The sequence below is a fragment of the Strigops habroptila genome, chromosome 2, assembly GCF_004027225.2.
Source record: "Strigops habroptila isolate Jane chromosome 2, bStrHab1.2.pri, whole genome shotgun sequence".
Classification (NCBI taxonomy): Eukaryota; Metazoa; Chordata; class Aves; order Psittaciformes; family Psittacidae; genus Strigops; species Strigops habroptila.
In genome coordinates this window covers 48,404,905-48,428,497 of record NC_044278.2, presented here as the reverse complement: position 1 = coordinate 48,428,497, position 23,593 = coordinate 48,404,905, and the positions used below count along the sequence as shown (strand labels likewise).

The 23,593-nt window shown below is 43.5% G+C and overlaps 1 protein-coding gene across 4 annotated transcripts; it reads left to right on the top strand.

Moving 5' to 3' along the window:
* The first annotated feature begins 822 nt into the window (after window positions 1–822).
* On the top strand, window positions 823–16,026 carry LOC115604390. Of its 4 annotated transcripts, XR_003990260.2 has the most exons (4): window positions 1,024–2,128; window positions 4,624–4,671; window positions 8,271–8,339; window positions 11,470–16,026. XR_003990260.2 is itself a non-coding variant. In XM_030477466.1 (3 exons), exons 1-2 carry the CDS (start codon window positions 1,034–1,036, stop codon window positions 4,630–4,632), a joined length of 1,104 nt encoding a protein of 367 aa, XP_030333326.1. In that variant the 5' UTR covers window positions 823–1,033; the 3' UTR covers window positions 4,633–4,671; window positions 4,758–5,812. The 4 variants fall into 4 exon arrangements, 3 of the variants coding, with proteins under 3 accessions (XP_030333326.1, XP_030333327.1, XP_030333329.1); XM_030477466.1 differs by lacking the exons at window positions 8,271–8,339; window positions 11,470–16,026 and adding an exon at window positions 4,758–5,812 and having other exon boundaries at window positions 823–2,128; XM_030477467.2 differs by lacking the exon at window positions 11,470–16,026 and having other exon boundaries at window positions 8,285–9,303.
* Window positions 16,027–23,593: the final 7,567 nt, after the last annotated feature.

Genomic DNA, 23,593 nt, shown 5'->3' with positions numbered 1-23,593 from the left:
GAAAAGAAGGAGGAAGAGAAGGTAACAACCCAGCTCTCCAGCCCTCTGAGCATCTTTGTGGCCTTTCTCTGGGCCCTCTGCAATAGGTCCATGTCCTCACATACCCCTATTTTTCACCTGGCGTGGGACCTGCAGGTCAGTCACTGAGACACACTGAGAAGTCTTGGCGAGTGTTTGCCCAAATTGGCTACACTGCTTAGCTAGGACAGTTGGATTGGTGTGATAGCACCATTAAAAACCAAACCAAACCAAACCAAAACAACCAACCACCACCACCACCAAAAACATTTTCTGTAAAGAAAAAAAGATCAAAAAGTTGCTTATTTGTACTGAAAGGGAAGAGTGATGGAATGTCATTACTCCTCCAAACATTTGCTTTATCAGAGCAATGATTAAGACAAGTGACTGCTGCAGCATGCCTACCATACAGTAGCATATATATAGACACTATAGTATATACATAACTCTATGTAGTTTTATATAAATAGTGTATATGTATAGTGTACATATAGTATGTATATGTGTATAGTATATATAGTATATGTATAGTGTATGTATATCGTATGTATATGTGTATAGTATATACAGTATATCTATATATATGTATAGTATATGTCTATACATATAGTATATGTCTAGCGTGTATATATGTATTCTACATACACTATATAGTCATATATATTTTAATCTATTTATATATATCAATAAATAGATAGTATATATGTAATATGCTCCAAGCCCAGCACCCTTAAGTGCCGCACAGCACGAAACCGTGCGACACGCCGGGAACCGTTTAACGCCGTGTCTCACGGCAGGCGGCCCGCCGAGGTGCGCACGCACAGCACCGCCGGGCACAGCAGCGGACCCGGACCGGGTCCCGGTCCCGGTGCCGGTGCCGCCGCCGATGCCGGGGGAAGGCAGAGCCGCGGGATAAAGGGGTGTGAAGCTCGGGGAGCCAGGCCCCGCCCCTCCCCGCCCCGCCGGCCGCAGCTCCCGCCCCCCGCCGCGCGCCCTGCCCGGAGCCGCCGCGCCGATGCCACGTGGGAAGCGGCGGAGCCGCCGTCGGCGCCGGGCCGGAATCGCGGCCCCCCTGACGCTGGGGACGGCCCTCGCCGGGCGCCGGGAGGAGGGGAGGTCGCGGAGCCCCCGGGACCGCGCCGGCATCGCCGAGACCCGATGGGTGCTCGGCGCGGTGGCGCCCGGCTCACGACTCGGCCTCCCGGGCCTAGAGGCGCTGGCGGCGGCGGCCGGGCCTAGGGGCGGCTCCCCGCCCTGGGCGGCGCCCTCGCTGCTCCAGGTGCCGGCGGCGGCCCAGCCGGCCCCGCGGCGGGACGGCAGCGACCTGCCCGCCGGTGCGCCGGCCGCCTTGGCCGTGCTGCACCTACAGCCCGGCGCCGAGGGCTCGGCGCGGGCGGCGGCGGCTGCGGGGGCCGCGCCGCGCCTGCGGACCGTCTACGTGAACCCGCGCTGGCTGGAGCGGCAGGCCGCGCTTGGGGCGGCGGCGGCTGCGGCCAGCCCCTGCGCCGAGGCGGTGGCGGCGGCGGCGGCGAGCGGCGCGTCTGCGGGCCCGGCGGCGGCAGCGGCGGCCGCGGCGGCGGGGCAGGGCGAGGCGGCGGCGGAGGCGGCGGCCACCCCCTACGTGGGGCTGCGGCGGCCGCTGGGCTACAAGCTGGCCAAGGCCACCAAGGAGCGGATCTGGCGGGGGGAGTTCATTGACCTCTTTTCCTTGCTCCACACAGAGCTGGCCCCCGAGCACGGCCCGCGCCCGGGGGACACGTTGGACCAGTGGGTCTCGGCCTTCTTGGTGTATGCCAGCGTGCTGTGCGAGAAGCACCCTGCGCGCTGCGGAGCCATGTTCAAGTACCTGGACACCATCCGCAAGCTGCATGCCACCTACGGGGGCACCTCGTGGATGAACTACGATGAGGACTTTCGGCGGCGGGCGGCCAAGGACCCCAACCTGCCCTGGGGCGACGTCGACCTCGACCTGTGGATGAAGTGGATGGCACCCCTCAAGTCGCTGGTCCACAGGCAGCCGCGTGCTGAGGTCGAGACACAGGCCTCGCCGGCACCGCCGCCACCACCACCAGCACCGTCACAGAGCCCCAAGCAGGAGGAGAAAAGCCAGGTGTGACAGGCCGGTGGCCGCGTGTTCCCCCACTGCCCTGGCTGGGCGCTGTGCCCCCTCGGAGGGGAAGAGGAGAAGGGGGCGGTTGAGGCATCCTTGAGTTGGTCAGCAGCTCCCATGTCATGGCGCTGATGCTGTGCTTATGCTAACTATGGTGCTTACGTAGTTACGGTGGATCACAATGTCAGCTGGCAAGGCATGGGGCTGCACGGGTGTCCAGCTGGCCACTGTGGGAGGTGTGGGCACTGCTGGAGAGAAAAGCATGCTCTCAGCAAAATAATTATTTGTAGCATTTATTGCTCTAGCCCAGTTCCCAGGAACTGGGAACCCTGCTGATTCCCTCCCCTGGTATATAATTGCATTTTCCTTAAGACATTAGAAGAAAGGTGCTTTGTTTTGTTTTTTCCTCTCAGTTGTCTTAAAAGAATTTACTTCCTCAGCAATACAGTTATCTGGATGTAAGACAAAGAGTACGACCCTCCTGTTACTACAGGAGCATGTGGCAGTTGCAGGCTGTGTGGGAGGCCAGAAATACTGATATGAATAAAGATGAACTTAAATGTGAATGGCCACAGCTTGCAGATTCCCTGTGATTTGCAGATTTAATTCACATGTTCTGGCCTGTTTTGTGGGGAAGAATGGTGGGTGTGATGAGGGAAAGTAGGGAAGATTCTGTGTACATTAAGGTTTTGCTTTCAGTGTAGGCATCGAGTGTCACTGAGTTGGTATAACCTGATGTACATGGGCAGATCCACCCTCTCTGTAGCCTGAGCTGTTACAGTGAGCTCTTTGGCTGCGACAGGTTGCCTGCCTATATTTAGGGGTTGTGCTGCTTCTCTTAAACTGGTGACTATAGTCTCTGAAATCCCCAGCACAGAAAACGCCAAATGTTGAGTTTCATGGCAGCTGAATGACGGTAGGGAGATTCTGTTATTCTGGCTATATTTATTTCTAAACAATTTTTTTTAGGACTGTAGGAAGAGCCTTTGCGTTCGTGAAGGGTTTTTGCTAGCTCATCAGATGCTGTGCTTTCTGGGGATTGCCAGTGCAGAGAAGTGGCTAAATTGTTCGTCTCTGTTAGCCTGACCTGGAAAGGGAGAACCCTTTTTCAGGAACTCTGGAAATGTTTGTCGCACCAAATCCTGGCTTGGCAAAAGTGACTTCTCTGGGCCAACCTGCAACAAAGCAAGGGAGCAAACACCAGGCAGTAACAGAGATAAACTGTCCCAGTGCAGGCCTTGTGGCCTTGGTGCCTTCTGTGGTTGGTGCTCTGGATTTATGCAACTTTTTTTCTGATATCTCTGTTTAGATTTCTCCGTTCCCAAGAACAACAGCTCAGTTCTTGTTTTGCTATGGATCTTTTGTGAGCGCCAGATGGGTGATGGCTTGTAGCTTTCCTCTCACCTGAGACTGGATCTTCAGCTTGTCATGTTAACCAGGCTTGTAACTTCTTCCACAGCAGTCGGTCTGTCAGTGCAGAGCTTTGTGCTGTTGTCTGCTAAGGCACCAGAAGTCTCGATCCCTTTTGGTTTCATGGAAACTTCCTAGTTGATTTTTGGCAGTGGTGTTGATATTTTTTCTCAGAAATTGTATAAAGACAAATTCAGCATGTTTATTTTAATTAAATAACTCAAAATACCGGAAGTTTAATGTTTGTAAAACAGTAATGCTTTAGCAGCACAATGAAAAGCAAAAGTAAAAGTTGTGGAGTTGTTCACCCACCGTCCTATTATTAGGGCAGTTTTTAATCGGTAGCAGTCAGTCACTTATAACTGTTTAAAAACCGAAATAATGGTTTGAACAACTGTTAAACTTAGATGAGGCCTAGTTTATTATTGGCAAGGCAGCAGCAAGGAAATGTTATTCTCTTGGAGGTGACCTGTGGGTTTCCCCCGTATCCCCCCAGCTCCTTGCAAGCCCTAATTATGCTGTGTAAAACTACTTCAGAGAAATAAGACATGGGTTCACATTTGGGAAAAAGAATCGGAGAATTAAAATGGAAGAGAATAGCCTTTTATGGGTTTATGGCTTTGGCCAGAACCTAAGCTTTTCCACATTCATGCTGTCAAGAGGAAGAGGAGGTGTTTTACAAAAACTTTTTCTTCCAGATTGTTTGATGGAACTCATTTTGTTTTCGTAATTTCAAAGGGTAGTGTTAGGCAGCCTGACTGGATTTAATTTCCCCCCTCACTTGAAGGCTCCTTAAATTTCAGCTTGATGTAGTGCCTGTGTCTCTGATTCTGCAGTTCCAGGAAGGTTAACCAGTGAAAACAAAGTGTGGTGTTTGAAGCTAGCTGTCCTTTGTAAGGCACCAATGAAGAGCTGTAACTTTGCTTTACACAGAAAGAACAAAGTGAGAACCCTAGTTTTAGTTTGAGTGTGATAATTGGTGCACGTGTAGGATGGCTGACATTCATTCCTGCAAATTTGTGTCTCTATGTATAACTTCAGACAATTCTTCTTTTTTTTTTTTTTTTTTTTCTTTTTCCCCCCAGACTCCGTGAAAACAGAAGGCCAGTTGGGATGGCAGTCACACTAACTGGGTGAGTTTATTTATAAAACTGACTAACTTTGGATCTTAAATACCTGCAGATTTGTTAAATACAGAATTTTTTATTGGTGCCAACAGCCTGACTCCGTTGGTGTTTAAGTGGAGCTCTGGTATACTAGTGCATTCTTTTACCTCTGCCTCTGTTGCGTTGCAAGCTGTGCTAGAGAAGACGTAGGAAATTCATTTTACCCAATCAGCAATTGTAACAATGGACTACAAACCTGCAGAGCAAGCCAGTTTGCTGGAAAACAGGAATTCCTGCAGCGCAGCACTTGTCACAGACTATCCAAAGAGGGCAAAGATTCAGGAAGGTGAATAAATTGAACATTGGTTGAATGAGGTCAGGAACAGTCTCCTGGAGGAGAATCCTGCCCTAAAATACTACTTTGAAAGTATAAGCCAATTCAGTGCGCAGATTAACCCTTCTCATTTGAGCAAACTTGTGTGCAATCCTGGATCTTTGCAGATCACAACCGGACACTTCAAAAACCTATGTACTATATTTGTTTAAAAAAAAGTAATAAATCATAACTTGTCTTGTTACAGCTGTTACTTTTACCATTTCATTGAGAATATCTGCAACATAAATGTATATTTGACTTGAAGCAGCGTCATACACTTGGTAAAATAACTCAGGTTGTCAACAGAACTATTCTGTGAGGCTCAATATTGCCTCTTCGTTCTTCTCTGTAAAAGGCATTAACTACTGCTATCATTGCCAGAAATCAGTTATAGCCCAATTGTGCACTACAAAGTTCTTGGTAGAATAATTTACCTAAATTATTCTCTGTTTTTATCCTCATAGAACACTTAAGATCCTGAGCATCAGACTAGAGTATTGTAGTCTGATGTTCATGAAAATCGCGTTCACTGGTTCACGGTTTAATCATTCTACATCTCAATATTTTGTTTTCTTTTCCCTTGCATACTAGGGACTATGGTCAAGGTAATATTATGATCCAGTAACACGCATGATGGTAAGGGTACACCTTTAGTTGTTTCAGGGAAAAGCTGCCGTTACCTGCTCTCCTTTTCCTTTCTTGATAGTTTCAATAATATGCATAACACAAAGTGTTTGTAAGTTGATAATTAAACTGTTTGTGACATCACCTAAATAAATTTTTATATATAAATGCTGTTCTTAATCTTAGATTTTTTTCCCCTCCCTTGTTCTTACATTGCCACTTCCCCTTTTGTAAACACTTCTTTCCGTCGCCTGACCTTTTGCAAAATTTCTGGGTTTCAGTTATTAAAGCACAATCAAATCTTAACTATCATCAGAAAACCAGCCTTTGAAATTTGCTTTTGGTATTTTGCAGAAATGCTTGATAATGTTGCAACTGTAGTTGTTGTAGCTTATTCATCTTTGACAGTTGTGGAGACAGCAGTAGGTATCAGGCCTTGATCTGCCTGAAAATTAAATAGCCACTGTACTGAAGTACCGGTACTTTCATGGCCTCCAGACTGGGACTCTGATCCAGTGAATGCTGAGATACCTGCATTCCATACAGTAGAACATAGAGTACTTTTACACGTGGAATTACAAGTTACAAAATACCTTTCATTTTTGAGAAGAGGCTTAAGCTCAACCATCAGATCATTCATGACATTCTTCCTTTGTCCTGTTTTCTTCAGAAATCAGAACTCCTGTTACTCACTGGTGTTTGCTGTTTCTTCACCACCATTGCTACACATGGACCACTGCAGGCATCTCCTCTTGAGGAAGTGCTGGAATAGTAGCAGGATTTGGGGAGAGGGGGGTGGAATGAGGAAGGATGAGCAGATGTTGGTTTCCTCAGTCCTACTGATGAATTGCACAAGCATGGGTCTTAACCTACTGACTCAGAGCAGCGAAGCAGCAGCAGTTTTGTTTTTCTTGTCCTATTTGGGAGCAGCATACCCAGCTGGAGTCTGAAGCACTTCCTAGTGCTCTCTGCCGAGTCCTTCTGCCAAGAATTTGTTGCGTTTGTTTGTTACTCTCTCCAGTCTTCAGTCTGGTGCCCTTCCTGGCACTCTTGTCACCTCCCAGTTTCTTGGTTGCTACTGCTGCAGGGTTGGACCACCCTGTCTTCTGCATCTGCTGTAGACAATTGACGGGGCTCTGCCTTGCCCTCTAGTGTCAGTGGCTGCCTTAAAATTGCTGCCTGCTTTCATAATGAAACTTTCCTTTCAAATTACTAGCAGTGGTGTGTTTATGACGTGGGTGTCATCCCCCCTCGCCCCTGCCTCCCCTTCTTTATTTTTTTTTTTTTTTTTTCCATGAACTTGGCCTTTGTTGCTGTCTTGGAGCCACCCAGTAGTTTCACTGTGGTACTTGTGCATCCTTTGGGGTTTATTGTTGCACATGTGCTTTCCTCCTGGTCCTCCTGATGCATGAAATTTCTTTGTCCATCAGTTTCTCATTAAAAGTGTTGGACTTTAATGGGTTTCTTCAAATTCCAGCAGTTAGTTACTGCATGGGTTTGCGTATGTCATTGACGCCGGCTGACTCTTACCTGTACAGCTCCTGATCTTGCCTTGTCCTTGCTGAGTCGGTGTGCTGCCTGTGTTGAAAGGGTGGTGAATTGCATATCTTCTGTTTCTCTCTGGTTTATGAGTAGATTTATTCTGGTGATTATAAGCTAAACTTGCGGTCATTTACATGGAATGGCAGGTGGCATGGAGACACTGAAGATGCCTGCTCTCTGAAAGCAGACATTAGGAATAACCCTTTAAGTGATGTGTGAAGATAGAGCACGCAGTTGATGAGAGGCTTAGCATTGAAATGAACTATGGTTCTGTTACTCTTTCAGTAACTATGATCTGCAATGGAAATCTTTGGTACACAGGAATTTTATTTTTCTTTTGTGCTATTTCTTTAAGTCCTATTAGTTGCAGCAAAGTTGCAGCAGAGATTTCCACCAAGACATGGAATTTCCAGTTGTGAATACTTGTAAAATGTGTGAGAATTGATTGGGAGGACTAGCATCTTATGGAAAAACAGTTTCCTGTCAGTTGACTAGAATTAAGTAGCATGTATTTCCGGGGAGTAATTTCAGATAAGTTTATTTTTAGGGATTTCTGGCAAGACAGGACTTCCCCCCCACACACACCCCAGATGTGCTTTTTCATGTGCTGTGTCGATATGCATTATTATTACAAAGAACAAATTAAAACCAGCACATTGTGACTGACAGCACAAAATGTGTTGCAACTTAGGGATGAGACTAAAATACTAGCTGGGGAGTTTAAAGTTGGGTTTCAGCAAGAATAGAGTCAAATAAACGGGATTTCTAACTTCTACCCATGCAGCAGTTAGTTGAGTTATTTGGAGCATGGGAAAAAAATGAGGTGATGTTAGTACTCTTCTGGCCTTACTAGTGTAATGATGTATCTTTAAAGGTAAGATGACAGCAGAACATGTTGCATGTGGGGTAGCCTTTCACAAGTTGAGAAAAAAAGCCAACTGCAGTTGAACAAAATTGTTACTTCTGAGCTCTGATGAGATCTTGTCAGTTACGTGATGTGACTTGCAATTTAAACTTAAACGTTGCTTTCCCATCTTCCTCTTTCTCCCATCATCTCACCAACTTGTTTTCTTCTTCATAAAAATCTGGTGAACACAGCAAGCATGTCCTGAGGGCCAGCCATGGGATGAAGCAGCGTCTGACTGGATTGCCTGTATGTACGGAGCCTTTCACCCCTGCGTAGGTAGTTCTGCCAAGTTGGTATGGACAAGCATGAAGAAACCCAGTATGTGTAAGTGTGGCTGGATGGAGTGCACACGGGAGACTCCCTGGCTGCCTGCAAGGCTTGTGTGTTTCTGAGAAGCTGGTAGCGCTGGCAGCAGGTCTTTCTGTCTACCCCTGTGATAAAATCAAAACCAAAAGCCCAGAGACTGTTGTAACCATTGAGGGGAGGGATGTGAGTCAGTGCTAACAGCCTAGATGTTTGTGGAAATGTTGCCTAGTGAAGTTATCAAACTGATTTTTTTAGGTCATACGCTTAACAGGGACTGCAACAATTGATTGTATCTGTGGGAGTGCTTTTGGCAGGTCTTCCTACAAAGAGATTATGTCTCTGAAAACCCAGCTGGAATAATAATAAAACCTAGATCTTACTATTCCCCTCTTGTTTTGGCAGTCAGGCTTGACTTTTACCTGATCACAAAGTTCAGTGTGCATTAGTCCAGTCCAATACAGCACATAATTTTTTTAGTCACATAATCTGGATCCAGCAATTTTTTTTTTTTTTTTTTTTTTTTTTTTTTTTTTTTTTTTTTTTTTTTTTGGAATTTTTCCCCCTTGGGAATTCTTGTCAAAACCAGTTGGTATCTTTGCAGTCTGGCAGTTTGCTGGGCTATCAGCTAACTGGCAGGCGAGATTTAAAAAGCAGGAACATGTTTACAGTATCTTACATAATTACAAACTTTAAATAATTCAAGAAGTACTTTTACCTTTTTTGGTGGTTGTTGCTGTTTCTTTACTTTACAGAACACTTTCTTCTTCCCAATGTCTCATTGCAGCGTTGCTGTGTTAGTATTTCCAGGGTAGCAGGAGAATGTTTACATCCAAACAAAATCTGTTTTCTTTGAATTCTTTAATTGCAAACATTTGTGTTCATAAAAGCCTTTCCACAAAACTCAGTCACTGTGTAGCTTCATCTTTTTTGGTTCTGTGCAGTCTAAAACTCAGATCATATTCAAGTTGGGGTTTTATTATTCTTTGAACCATGCAATATGAGCACTGTACATCTACATCAGTGGGTGTAGAAAATGCCACTTAAATTGGCAGTTCTAACAACCTGAAGCCAGGAATGGCTGCTTGAAAACAGAAATATGGCTTACGTTGGCTTCAGCTATTAAGTGCCATCTGCATAGCTGATCTTCAGAGTGTCCATAAGTGCCCTATATTATCCCAGAATAGGAGGTTACATGAAGTTACAAGGCTATATGAAGTCTCTCTGCTTAGTTGATAACACGCAAGACAAGCTGGTGGCAGAGGACCTGGACTCTGTGTTCCCCTATAGATGTCCCTGGCATAAACAAAGACAGCTTCTTGAAATTTATAACTAGGGCCAGGAGTTTGTACCTCCTCTGCTTAAACTTGTCACAATCTAATTAGGCATTCTGGCATTTATCTTTCACCATATCTCCCTTATATTCTCTATTCCTTTTTTCACTTCGTAACAGTCAAATGTCATTCATGTCAGTGCTTGGGAGGAAGAAGTACCACCAGTGCATGCAGGTGGTTCTCTACTGTATACGTTTCCCATGGATGATCCATGCAGTGCTAAATGAAAGTATTTTTTTCCCTTCAAGCTGGGGAATTAAGTTTTTACAAGGGAGTTCACAGAGGTGCTGGGATTCCAGCTGTTCACAACTATTAAAATAAAGATCAGTTTGAGGTGGGGAAATCTCTGAGGTGCCTTTGCCCAGGGCATGCAGGTGTGTATCTTGCTGCACATGGTGTGACAGGAGCTCATGATGGACTTGAAGCAACTTTGAGAATAGGCTTCTCAAAGTGCTGTGGGTTGGGAGGAGAAGCATTTCATTTTCCTTCCGTGTCATTTTCCTTGTCCTTTCTCCCTCACCAACAGTCACCCAAGCTGGGTATCTGACTTTGTTACCAAGTACCAATGGATAACAGGGGAAATCTCACTGCCATTCCATTGCATTGTTGTGAGAAGCGAGTAGGTTTACATCTGCAAAATCACGGATATTTTTTCCAGAAGCAGCACAATAAATTTGGTGGTATTGAATGGCAAATAAAGTGACTTCAGGGGCCCCAATCTGTCCTTCGCTTTCCCACTTGGGAAAAGAGGGTTCTGCCAGTTGGAATCCTCCTGGCCAGCGGAAAAGCCATGGGTAGAGTATCTTAATTGAGATTTGGTACCAGAAACTGAATGTGCACATTGTTACTGCTGTGGGTACTTTGTAGGCCAATATATGAGAGGAGAAGGAGTTCTGGCCAGTAGGCAAAGCTGGCCAAGCTGCTGGTGATGCTGAGCCAGCAAGCACGAGGGTGCTTCATGGAGCTGGTTGCAGAACCATGCAGCGCCAGGAGGGACCTTAAAAGATCATGCCTCTTCTTGTGCCTTATCATGCTTAAAAAAAAAAAAAAAAAAAAGACACAAAAAGTACTTTCGTTGTATAATGCATAATACAGTTGCAAATGCTTTCTGAGAGGAGAGTGGGTGGTATCTGGTATGCACCATTTCCTAAAACATGCGTTTTTTATTTTAAATGTTTTGATTGCATGCAAATGCAAAAGGAATACAATTAAATCTTTCAGTACAAATAAGGTAGAGAACAATAAAATTTACCAGTGGGTTAAGCTTGCTTAAAATGTTTTGTGGATTTGTTAGCAAGCATTTAAAAACATGGTTTGTTCTGGGTTTTTTTTGTCAGTGCTCAAGTCACTGAAAACAAACTTTTAGTGTGTTACAACACTGTTGCACTATGGAGAGCAGCACAAGTCGTTTGTGGCCCTATATTGCCTAGAATTATAATTAATCTTGGTTGTTCCCCATCAGAAGAGAGAGGAATGGATAAGCATATCCTGTACCTGCCTCTTGTGTGAGGAAGCTGTTAATAGGGAGTGCTTCCCAGAGTGGAGAAGCTGAGAACAGGACCCTGTGTCTCCTGGCTCCCTGCTGGTGCTCAACAACTGAACTGCTGGGCTCCAAGGTGTGCAGCACCTTTTCCCTTCTTTTGATCTCTCCAACCCCCAGTCTCTGAACGAGCAGTTTCCGCAGAGCACAGAAAGGAAGAAACTCCTTTTATGTGTTTTTTTTTCTGGTGTTCTTGCAGCTTCAGTCTTGACACCTTGTTCTGTGAAGCTGCTGCAAGAGTGAATCTCCAGAACCAAGAAACAGGTGAGGAGGGCTGGTAGAGGTGTTTCCTCTCAAGTGCAGGAAAAGCGCAGTGAATGCTGTTAAGCTTTCCTAAGTCTAGGAAATGTTGGTTATAGTTTTGGTCATAGCTCTCAGTGGTGGAGGACCAGAAAAGGTAAACCTGTTTATTCCTATAGCTTGTGTTGCCTAGCAGTGTATCACAGTACGCCCTGTAGGTTGAGTGGCATGGCCATGGGATGATTTGGCTGTGGTGGAGGAGAAAATCACTTGACAAAACATGTCCTGGTAAGATGGCTGGCTGACTCTGTGGCTTAACCTGGCAAGCGACAAGAAAGTAAAGCATATTTTGCTTCTCTTTCAAAACGCTGAAGTGACTTTCTTGAGACGGGATGTTGCCTTGAGAACATGTGCCTGTTTGATGTACTGTTTTAAAAATAGCAATGCAAATACTAGGCCTGGTCAAGCAAGAGCCTGAAAGCTTTGAAATGTTAGCTCTAGATAGCTTCATCTGTTAGTTTGCTTTGCTCAAAACTACTGGCAGTTAAATTAACTTCTATATTGGTGTTTTGATGCCTGTGAAGTTCCACCACAGGTTTCCAGTGGTTGGCATTATTGATTAATTTATGAACAACAAGCAGAGGACCTATTCTTCTAATATTTTGTGTGTCCTGTCCCGTCCCTGTCCCTCACCCCATCTGTGGGAGAAATATCACTATGAAAAGGAGAGCAATTCAGACATCATGGTGAAGAGTTATTTAGGAAGACATGGAGAGTGCCATTTACCTGATCCTCTCCTCTCTGTTGCTGCACCCTTTGAAAACAGGCAGGACCACAGTCAGCAGTACCCTGCTAGGCCAGTGGAGTGAGCCCTTTAAGGCAGCTAAGGATGGGAGAGTTGTCTTAATATTTGGTTAATGACCTTCACTTATGATGTGAATTTTAAGGATTTGGGGGAAGTAGGAAACACAGCCACACCACACACTTGTACTTACACAGGAGTCCAGAAAAAGGATTGAGTTTGGGTCTGGCTATAGATTCTCTGCTTTTCCGCCATGCTTCTCTGCCATGCCTGCTGTTGAGGCTTTGGCAGGAGGAAAGGGTCAGTTCACCACCCCTGTGTGCCATGAGGCCTTGGATGTGGTGCTGTGCCAGGGCTGCATGAGGGTTGCCTGAGCTAATCTTGCTCTGGCAGCTGAGGGCAGAAGCAGGAATTTAGTTGATGTCTAGAAAAGCTGAGTTTTACACACTTGTGTGTAAGCACTGGAAATTGTGACTGCAGAGCTAGAGGGGGCTGGAGAAAACATGGTCAATATTTGGGAATATTCTTTACTCAGAAACATTTTTCAAGCAGTAAGGAAATAGCGAAGTCTGTCAGACTTTGCTGCTTGTCATGCTAAAGAGAGTCAGTACTGAGAGAAATACTGTCAGAAATTATAAAGATGCATTCATTGTACAGGTCAAATTGTTGAGTGTGGCATATGAATATTTCACTGTGTTATTTCGTATTGCAGTTTATACTCCAGTCTTTGTCCTGGAATTACTGTTTTTCTTTCTTTTTTTTTTTTTTTTTGCTAAGTTTTCCCAGGGGGCAGTCAGTGGCAATGCCCTGAGTAGAAACTCTTTAGAGCTCTCTGAGATGTACTCATTGTTTATCTTCTGTGTGCGTTACTTTGGTTTTATGTAGGCTGGATTTTACCTACTGTTGTTCTGTGTAGTCTGACAGGGTTCCCTTGCAATTTCTCAGCATTTCCTTTAAATATACACTATTCAGCCTGCAGAATTTTCAAGTATGCCAGTATCTCTTCTAATATCTTCTGGGTGAAGATGCTTTCAACATCTCTAAATACTTCTGCTAGATAGTGGGCAAGAGTAGCTCGACTCCTGTTTCCTCGAGTTTATTTTGTTCCTGTCAGGTCTTTTGTCCTCTGAGACATGGTGCTGTTCTTTACAGTACAAGCTTCTACTTCCCATGTTTCTTATGTAAAACTTAGCCACCTGACCTTATATTCAGCATTGTGCCCAAAAAATCTCTCAACCCATTTTGTTTAAAGTCAAGCTTCTCCTACTGCAACTATATAAAAATTACTCCAATATTTTCTCAACAGATGGGCCCCTTATGTTCAGCATCACACTTGTGTACATTTATCATTGCATTTATTTATAAAAGTATTCCCAGTTGAGTGTTTTCATTGTTGAAGATGTTATTTTAACAAGTTGCAGTCAGAAAAATTGTTTGTTTGTTTTTCCCAGAAAACTGCAATTTCTATAAAACAGAAATGGTACTGAAAACCCATCTCAATTATTTTAAGATTTTTTGTTTCTTTTTACTCCGTGAAAGGAATATGGATTAATCTAGGACTTTGCACAGAAATTTCTCTAGCTTTACTGCAAAGCTTTACTGCATGACTGGTCTTCTCATGCAACTTTTTAATGCATAAAGGTGTGTGTGTCTTGGCTTTTACATTAATGGAGATGGCCTGAAATACTTTTACTTAGAGGATAACCAATTTGATGTGAACCAATTTCTAGGACTATATTTGTAGCACTATCTTTAGTTTCTATTTTGGGGGTCTGGCTTGGAGCCAGACTTTTTTTGTTAACTTGGACTTTTTCTGGCACAATGTAAAAATGGCTGTTTTATTATTCCCAACATTTTGCAAAATCTCCCTTCAGAGTAGACTTTTCTAAATTAACCAACACTTCTGCAGCTGTTTTCTACTTCTTACAAAACGACAGCTGAAAGGAGCAATTAAAAAGCTGGATTGCTGCTTTAAACTTGAAATTTAATCTGTATTTAACACAAATAAGCTCCCATATCAAGGTTGTTTGATGCAGCCATTTGCCTTGTCAATGTTAATCATATTTTTGTGTGTGCATGGACCGTAGGATCTGGCACTTAGGGATTTAGAAATGATGGGCTCTCATGCAAGTGATTCCAGATGGTTGGATTTTTCCTTTGGACACTGTCCTGGCCCTTCCCTAGACATAGCTTGTACAACCAGCCCACGATCGCAAAATAGTCTTCTGGGAGCATTTGGTATAGCTAGGCTGTATCGTGCTGCACTGAGTTTCTCTCATCCAGACTTGCAAGCAGAATATTACTAAGCCTTCCCAATAAAAATACAAAAAGAAACACCTGAAAAATCCCTGGAGGTGCAGACAAGAAGCCAGGGAGAGAATGCTGAACCTGAGGCACGTGTCTGTGGCACTGGCGTGGCAGACTCCCTGCAGTGTCGCTATCACTATGGGGGCAGATGCTTGGTGTGGAGACAGCTGGGCTGATCCTGGTGTTAGGTACCACAGAGCTGCGGCAGCATCCCAGTGATGTAGGTCCGGTGAGCTCAAATCCCTGCACAGCACTTAAACTGCTTGCTATAAACAGTATCCCCAGCAAGACAGAAACAAGAAGGAGGTGAACTGCTGCTCACCTGTCGCTTTTGGACAGGGCAGGTGTCCACCTCTGTGGTACGAGCTACAGAGCCAGGACCTGACTCACAAAGCAGCATACGAGAGTGCTGGATCCAAGCCACACCAGTCAGACCTGCGGCTATGATCAGACCTGCATGTAGCCAAGTTTAATGCTCTCAGCTGCTGTACAGGAGGCCAAAGCATTGTGCCTGGCTACCTTTATTCCTCTTTCCCCCAAAATATAAAGCTAAGTTTACATAAATACACAAAACCCACATATGTAAATATAATGCGAATTTTACTTTTCAAGTCTTAAATTAATGGTCTAAGAACAAATAAATAAGTAAATGGTCACATGTGTCTGTTTCATTCAAAGCCACATTTGCAATTCAGAAATGTCTCTTGGAGCTGCCAGAATTTTTCCAGCTTTCAAGGAGGGAGAAAATCTTCTGTTCGGAAGTCAGCTGCCTTGGGTGCTGCACTACAAGTAGCTGTGGATGTGCTGCACCCACTAACTGCAACAGCAGCTTGGCTGAAATTCAAGGGGGTAAGGGGACAGCTACTGTCTGAACAGTGCACCACAGAGCTTGTAATGTAAAGTCAAGGCACCTCTTGTTGGACCAGCCTAGGTAAGCGGAGTGAGGGCAGAAAACCAGATCACAAGTGGTTAGTAAAACACAGTGTTTTTTGCTTGCTCTCTTGGTGCACATCATTCTTGTATCCCAGGAAAATATTTTTCCCACCATCAGAAAAATATTTGTCTTGTTTTAAAAGAGGATGCATCCTCACATGCACTAAGCTTCAGTATAAACTTTTCTTTCCTGGGCAATAAAAGTTCTCATTGTCCTCCTGAGGCACTGATAGTTTTCTCATTTATTGCTTTTAGATCTCCCAGCAGACTACAGAGCAAATAGCAACTGAGTACTTTGATTTTTACCAACTTTTAGAAGATGGTATGTTTTCATAAGACAAAAATTATTACACATATTGTCCTTCTGGCTGGAGAAATTAGTTCTAACACAGTGCAGAGCTTTAAGGGGGAGAATTCATTCTGGGGACAGCCATGTGTCCTGGGAAAAAGATGGGAAGAGATAAACAAAATAAATAAACATTTGGAATGGAAATGGTGAGTTAGTATCTGCCCAAAGTGGAAAGTAGAATTCAAGTGTGTTTCTTCACATGCATGTGCAGTAGTTTGGTATTGTAAATCAAGAGAAAGAACATGCAGAATCCACCCATTTGTTTCATTAACTGCCTGCATGCTCACATCCGGCTAACATTTTTATTCTCAGTGTAAGCAGGAATACTGTAACAAGTCCTGGTCAGCCAACAAACAATATATTGAAATGGTTAATTTGATATATTGTTAATTCTAATCTTTTTTCTTCTCATTACATTTAGATACTTACTTTGCTTTCAAGTTAAAAACTTAGAAAGATGGGAGCTCTGCTGTTTGATTTTAGCCACCTAGACCCATCCTGCTGTTCAGCACTAACTGATAAGATTTTAGAATAGGGTGAGGAGTTTCTGAGTTAGAGCATTAGGGATAGGTCCATCCTCCCTTGTGTTGTTCACAGGTCAGCTGAGGATTTCACTGGTGCGGGAGGATGTATGGCTAATGGAGTCAGCAAAGCTGTCCCTGTACGGCACTCGCCTGGCTTCCCTCCAGTGTCAGAGACATGCCTGCTGAAAGCAAGAGGTCATGGTTAGTGCAGTGCTGAAATATGCCTGCTGTTGGCATAAGGGTCCCTACTGCAAAGCAGGTAGTTCAGTGCAGTCCTCAGGATCAGCTTGGCAGCAGCCCACGGGTACAAAGGTACTTTGTCATTCTCTTTGGGATGTGCTGAACAAATCCTTAGCTGTGCAATGTGAACAAGGCACGTTTCCAAGGCATGTCAGTGAGTTACGGTGCAGTGCTGGTCAGTAATTCTGTGCGAGCTTCTACTCTGCTCTGCGAAGATGTGCCCTGGGGAGGGGTGAACTTTTGCAGATTGCAAAGTACCTGTAACAGCTGCTGCTGAGCCTCAGACTGATTTCTCAGCTCCTAAAGCAAACCAAAAGATCAAAAGAAAAAGCATCCTCAGTCTGTTTGAGCTGAATTGCTGTTCTTCTGAAAAAAAAAATTAAAAAAAAAAATAAATTATATATATAAAAAATATATAAGATATTATATATTTATAGATATATATTTTTTAGATTAAACAAAAAATTTTTAGAGAAAGTTGGAGGGGGTTAATAGACCTAACCCTATTTCTTACTGATAAGGAAGAGGCATAATTTGAGAAGGCACCTTTCAAGGACACCATTTGCTCCTCGTCAATGCAGGCCTACAATACAGACTTAATTATTGAATCTGAACTATCCCCCTTCTAAAGTTTCTTCTGAGCTGCCTATTCCTTACACAGAGTCCCTACACTGTTTGTTTCCTCCTCTGCTGTATATCCTTGCTTTAGTTTTTTAAAAAAGCTTTAACTGTCAAGTTTGATTAAAAACAGCCCTGTGAACTTTTTTTTCCCTTGCCTTACAGCTGGGGTCTTCACCCTGCACGCAGTTTTCCATGCCTGTCTCCTTATGTTGTATGCCAGGGCCTCTCTATGCCCATCTACCCATAGCAGCATCCTCTGCTTCTCTCCCTTCACCAGAGGCACCGCATGTCCTCCCACTTGCTTTTTCCTCACCAGAACTTTGAGTGCCATGAATGTGCCTCTGGTCCTTGGTTGGTCCTCACATTTGCCCACACCATGGTTCCTCCCCAGGTCCCCATCCTCGGCTCCCACCAGCATCCCTGCTATCCACCTCTGCTGTGCTCTGGAGCCCTTCTCCAAACTCAGCCCTCAAACTAGGAGACTCCTACTCCACTCCTGCTGCTGTTTTGTTTTCCTTCTCACCCCCTGACACTCCTAACTCAGCAGCTTGGGATGTAGTTAAAAACAGGATGTTGTTTTTGCAATAAATAAGTAGATTGATCTTTAAGGCAGGCTCTGATCAGCAAAGAAAAGGTTGAAATATTTTTGTCCTAATAGAAATGGTGAGGCACTGAACAGGTTGCCCAGAGAAGCTGTGGCTGCCCCATCCCTGGCAGTGTTCAAGGCCAGGTTGGATGGGGCTTTGAGCAACCTGGTCTAGTGGAAGGTGTCCCTGCCCATGGCAGGGGGGTTGGAACTAGATAATCTCTAAGGTCCCTCCCAACCCAAACCATTGTATGATTCTATGAAATTAGGTAAGACAATACACTATGGGCATAAGGAGGACAGATGAAGCAAATTATATTAATTTTGCAGCCAATTTTTTTTGTTAATCAGTACTGCCATCATTCAATAATCTCCTTTTTCATCATGTTCCATATGCTTGTAGTACTACCTAAACTGGCTTAATTTTTCCCCTTCCACTTTCCAGCCCTAGGTCTATGGCCCTCTGGCTCGTGTGCTCAAGAAATGAAACTAGAAACTCTCTGTTGAACCCGTTGCTTTTGCTCAATTGCTGTAACTTCTGTTGGCCAATCTGTATTTCCCGTGTCTCTGAGAGCAGGCCTTTTTGTTTCACATGTCTGGTAGTCAATTAGCTGTGGGCTCTCCCCCCAGGAGAAACAAGCTATGTTGCTGTTGCCCTCCAGACTGCTCCCAAACACTACCGCTCCCTGAAAAAATGCATGTTCAGCGTGCATAGCACAATAAAACCACCACCTAAGACTGGCTTGAGCAAATCCTGAATGCCAAGTAGTTCTGTGCTGTTGTAGCACAGCCTGTGCAGAGGGAAAAAATATCTTAGAGTTAATTTGACTGACAGAACTAGTCCTCTTGCCGTCATAGTTGCTCTTGTATGCTCCAGCATGTAGGATTCCCAGTATGTACTGTGGCCTCATTACAGGAGCAGATATAGGACAGAAAAAAAACCAACCCAAACAACAACTCATCCCCTCTGCAATCTCTCTTACAAACTAATGATGTGGAGTTCTGGGGCTGCAAGGAGTCCCAGAGAAGCAGAGACTACAGGAATCCATAGGAAATTCCATAAACATCCGCTGACTTTTTTTCCAACACTAGCTATGCCCAAGCAACCTGCAGCCTGTTTTTTGTAACTTCAGCATGTCTCACGCTGTGAGTCTGTAACCAGAAGCATATGTGTAAGCAGGTGAATGATTATCTGGAAGGATGAAGTAATGCAGTTTCACCTGTGATGTGAAACCTCCTGGTCTCTATGACCATCTTGATAAGGCCAGCCCCACTCAGCCTGGCTGGTGCGCACCTTTTGAAAGTCAAGTGTAGAAGAACATATCTCAGGAATCAAACCACAGGTCTGAAAGGCCTGAGACACAGCTTTGTGAGCACCTTTTATTTTTTTTCCTTCAGTCACAAGCGTTATCATGGGTATGACTTTGGGAATGGGATTGTGGTCAAGAGAATTAGGAGTGCATTCAGATTTACTACTAGGTAAAGAAACCAGCAGCAGACTGTGCTAGCAGAGCACTATAATTAAGCCAGGTGAAAACTAAAATCATATTGAAACACTCCCATAGTTTGAAGCCTTTGAAATCCCAAACTATGTCTAATTTTTGTATCTTAAGCAGATATTACTGTTAAATGCCTTAGCTATCTGCCTTAGGCTGAGGTCACCTTTGAGCCAGGGATGATGTCATGACAGGTATCACCTCACATTACAGGTTCCTTCCCTGTTTTTCCCCAGGGCTAATGCATGAACAGGACAACTACACTGAAGATTCTTCCCAAAAAGTATCATAGATACATCAATTTAAAAATTAGTTCTAAGCACTGTTAAATATAAAATGCTTTTTCTTAAAATCTAATGTACTGCTCCTTATTTGTGGGAAAGTCACTTTTACAACATTTTACTGAATCAGATTAAGTTGAAGTCACTCCCTCAAGAAATGAAGCACTGTTTTAAAACCAATTAAGTTACCCAGTCTGTTTTAACGTGGGAGGAGCAAAGCGAACAAGAGACTGACTTGATCCAAAGCTCCTTGACTTCAGAGGGAGTTCTGCTGATTTTTGGATTAGGCTCTCCTGTAAAAAGTGACATAAATCATGGCAATAGATACAGAAGCTGTACTACTGGATTACCTGGCAGCACAATTCTGATGATATCAGATGTGAACACCTCTGCATTACTCTGAATCAGAGTGCAAAATATGTTATGTATGTCAGCTTTATACCAGCCAGAGAAGAACAAACAATACCTCAGCCAAAAGAAGGTGTTATATCACTTCATATAATACCTTGTGTATACCTTATATAATAGCAATCCAGACAGACTATGCAAATGTCTAGGACAAGACATACCTCCTACTTACATTTTTTTAACCAGTATGAACCAGCACAATGAGTTTGTCCAGCACTTTGCAATTTGAGCCTATTAGATATGGTATGAGACACCCTAAATCATCTTGTCAAACCACATCTTAAGCATGTAATAGAACAAGCTATTTCATACAAAGTTTCAGGCTTACAAACACAGCTATGCTGCTGAAGTCAATGAAAACACATGCATGGTCACGGGAACCACTCGTGCTCAGAATTAAGTAATTAGATGAGAAGTTGCACGAAAGGGGCATTAATCCATGATTTCCACATTTCAAACAGTTTGGCCATAAACCTGGCAAAGTTTTCTGCATGGTGGGATCCAAACACTGCTGCTGTAACATATTTGCGCAATCTCTGCAGCAGGGTTCCTGAAGAGGTTCATGTACCAGAGGTGCAGAGGTGCTCAGCAGTACCAGAGGCGCACTTTGAACCTGAAAATATGAAAAGGTTTCAGCCTAGAAGAGTGGTTTTCTTTCATTAAAATATGAAGTACTGTTCACTCTGTTACTTGGCTCTGTAATAAAAGTACCCAAATATCAGGAAGAATGTTTGCATATGCCTCCACAAAAATCAAGGACGCCTTTGCAATCATTTGCACCAGAAATCACATATTTGAAAAATGCTGTCCTGTTTATAATAACATCATCTGTGAAGAGATAGTTGGAGTTCATGGGAATATTACGGCATGCTTAAATGATACATGAAGCAACACGGAACCGTGTTGGACTGAGGCTGGATACTTTGGAAACTGTATTTTTGACTGTATCCAGCCCTGTTAATGGAGAGGACTAATCAGTGTGTCTTCCCAAACACATCTGAGATCACTACTAAAGGAAATATATGGCAGTGATTTAACCACAGCAAGTCTCTCAAAAAACCAGATACTTAGTTTTGCTTAAACAGAAAAGGCATCCTGAAGAAGAGAGGAGATTTATTTTCATAATAGGGTGGAAAACATAATCATGTATCCCCAGAGAGTCTGTCAGCTGTTGGCAGTAAATATTTAACAAAGAAAATGTAAGCTGATAATCAGTTTAGCACTGTGCCTTTCCCCTGAAATTGTCTGTATGAACTCATCTTAGAGCAGAACATCACTTAACTCCTGGCACCTGAGCTATGCCAAGGCAATGCCAAGCTGGAGTGAAAACATTCTCATGCACATTACCATATCATGTTAACAGTACACAAAGCTTTCCTGTAATGAGGAAAACCAACCATCATACAAGAAAAAAACAGCACTGCAGAGAAGTCCTGCGAAAGTCAGTGGAAAGCTGTAGTTACCCATCAGGTCCTGTTACCCTGCATGAGGAGGGGGCTCAGCAGTGGGCTTTTGCTAGGAAGGCCAGATATAGCCATGGTAACCACAGTCAGCGATAGCATTCCCAGCTGGATGCTGAGACCACAGTACCCTCAGCTTGCAGGCTGGGAGATGTTAGGCTTCAGTACTTCCTGGAAGTAAACTCTAACAATTCATAGACTCTTTTAAATTGTCAATAGGTTGTATATTCTTTTTTTTTTTTTTTCCTTGCTCACACTTAGATTTCATTTCAAGGTATTCTTAAAATGTGGGAGATGGCCATAAAATAATCAGATTAAGTACCTCAGACTGTGTTTAGCATTGGAATGACATATTATGTTACTGTGGAGTAAGGACTGAATTTGTTTATTCATTGAAATACAGTCAGAGTCTAATAGTATTTGTGCTCATTTCTCAGCCTTTAAATAACCATGTCTTGTCCCATCTGTTAGTTTTTCTGGAACTTGATCAGTAAAGTCCTTCGGTCTTCACTTTTAAGTTCATGCTCTATATAGATCATATGTTTCTTCCATATTATGCTCTGTCTATATGATGCTTTATAGGTATGTCAGTTTTCTTATGTCTCCTTTTCAGAAGATACTTAAAAATTTCTCAGGAACTTTTTTCTAGTCCTTGGTATTCTCAGATATGTACAAGACATAAATCTATGCCACTTTCAGTAGCCAAGGCTATTCTGCTTCACATTTTCGTATACATGATCCAAAGAAGTTTGGACATTGCATGAATAGTCTGATATAAACAATTGTCTTCAATAAATAAATTAAGTAGAAATATAAAAACAACAGTGTTATGTATAGTGATTTAGTTTACACAGGAATCTAAGTGCAAAATGTCATCCTTTGAATGCCAAATACTGTAATAGCATGTGATGGGAATGAGCCACTTACTCCAACTAACATCTCTATAATCCCAACATCCTGTCTTTCCAATGTCAGCACTGGAAAGAGCAATCTTCTTGTCTGTTGGAAATTATCCACTTCACAGATTACTCAGCCTTTCTCAGCTCTCCTCCTATGTTACTCATAATCCAAGATGACCCTAAGACTCATCTCAGCCCCCACTGGTCACCAGGAAGATTCCAAACACCACCAGCTCTCCTGGATTTGCAGGTTTTCTCACAAATTCCCAAGGCAGCGCTTGTTTGATGCTCGATGAAGTAGAATCCTACAGTCACCCCTCCAAGGCCTCTGGGCACTGAGATGCTGGGTATCGCAAGAGCAGACCTGAACCCGGGGTTAGCACTTCTACTCCTCTGGGGACTTGAAGGCTTCTGGTTTAGTGGCCACCTTAATCATCCTTAACTGACACATGCAAGGAAATTAAGCATAACACATCTTATACGTTTGCTATTGGCTGCAAGATATCTCATCTATTCTTTTTTTCCTGGTGACTTCTTTTACTCTAATCAGTGAAATAGGATCTTACTCAGGTCCAGCAGAATCCAGACCAATATGCCCTGATGCTGCTCAAGCACAGGGTATCCACGAGTATCTGAACTTATGGACAGGACAAAGAAACCAATACAGGGCCATCAAACATGTCAGTGGATACCCTGAATACCTTCAGTTAGGTTTTACAATCCCTAGTATGCTATGTATGGATCAAAGAAGGACTGGTAAGCTCTTATCAGAGCAAACAAATAGGCCCTTCCTATTTTCACTTTATCATATAAAATTGGTTTTTTGAATAAGGAATTAGGAAAACACAAGCAGAGCCAGCTACCTAACCAGTTAAAAAAAAAAAAAAAGTTATATCTGTGCTTGCATTCACTTTCTTAAAATTGCTGCCATCTGAGGTGTATGATGAATTGCTGAGGGAAAAGCTGGCACAATGAGGCAGGTGAGGGAGGTGTAGGTTTGCATGCCCATGCCTGGACTACACAGAAGTGTGAGAAACTGAATCCCACTGGCAGGCTGAACATGAGATGTAGCAGGTAACACTAAACTTCCTAATAGCAAAGCACACAAGAGCTAGTACATAAAACAACAATCATCAAAACCCAAAAGAAACTGAAAAAAAACCCCCCAAAGAACCCC

Coding starts and splice junctions, on each gene's coding strand:
- LOC115604390 (XM_030477467.2), top strand. CDS start 1,034: ATGCCACGTGGGAAGCGGCGGAGCCGCCGTCGGCGCCGGGCCGGAATC.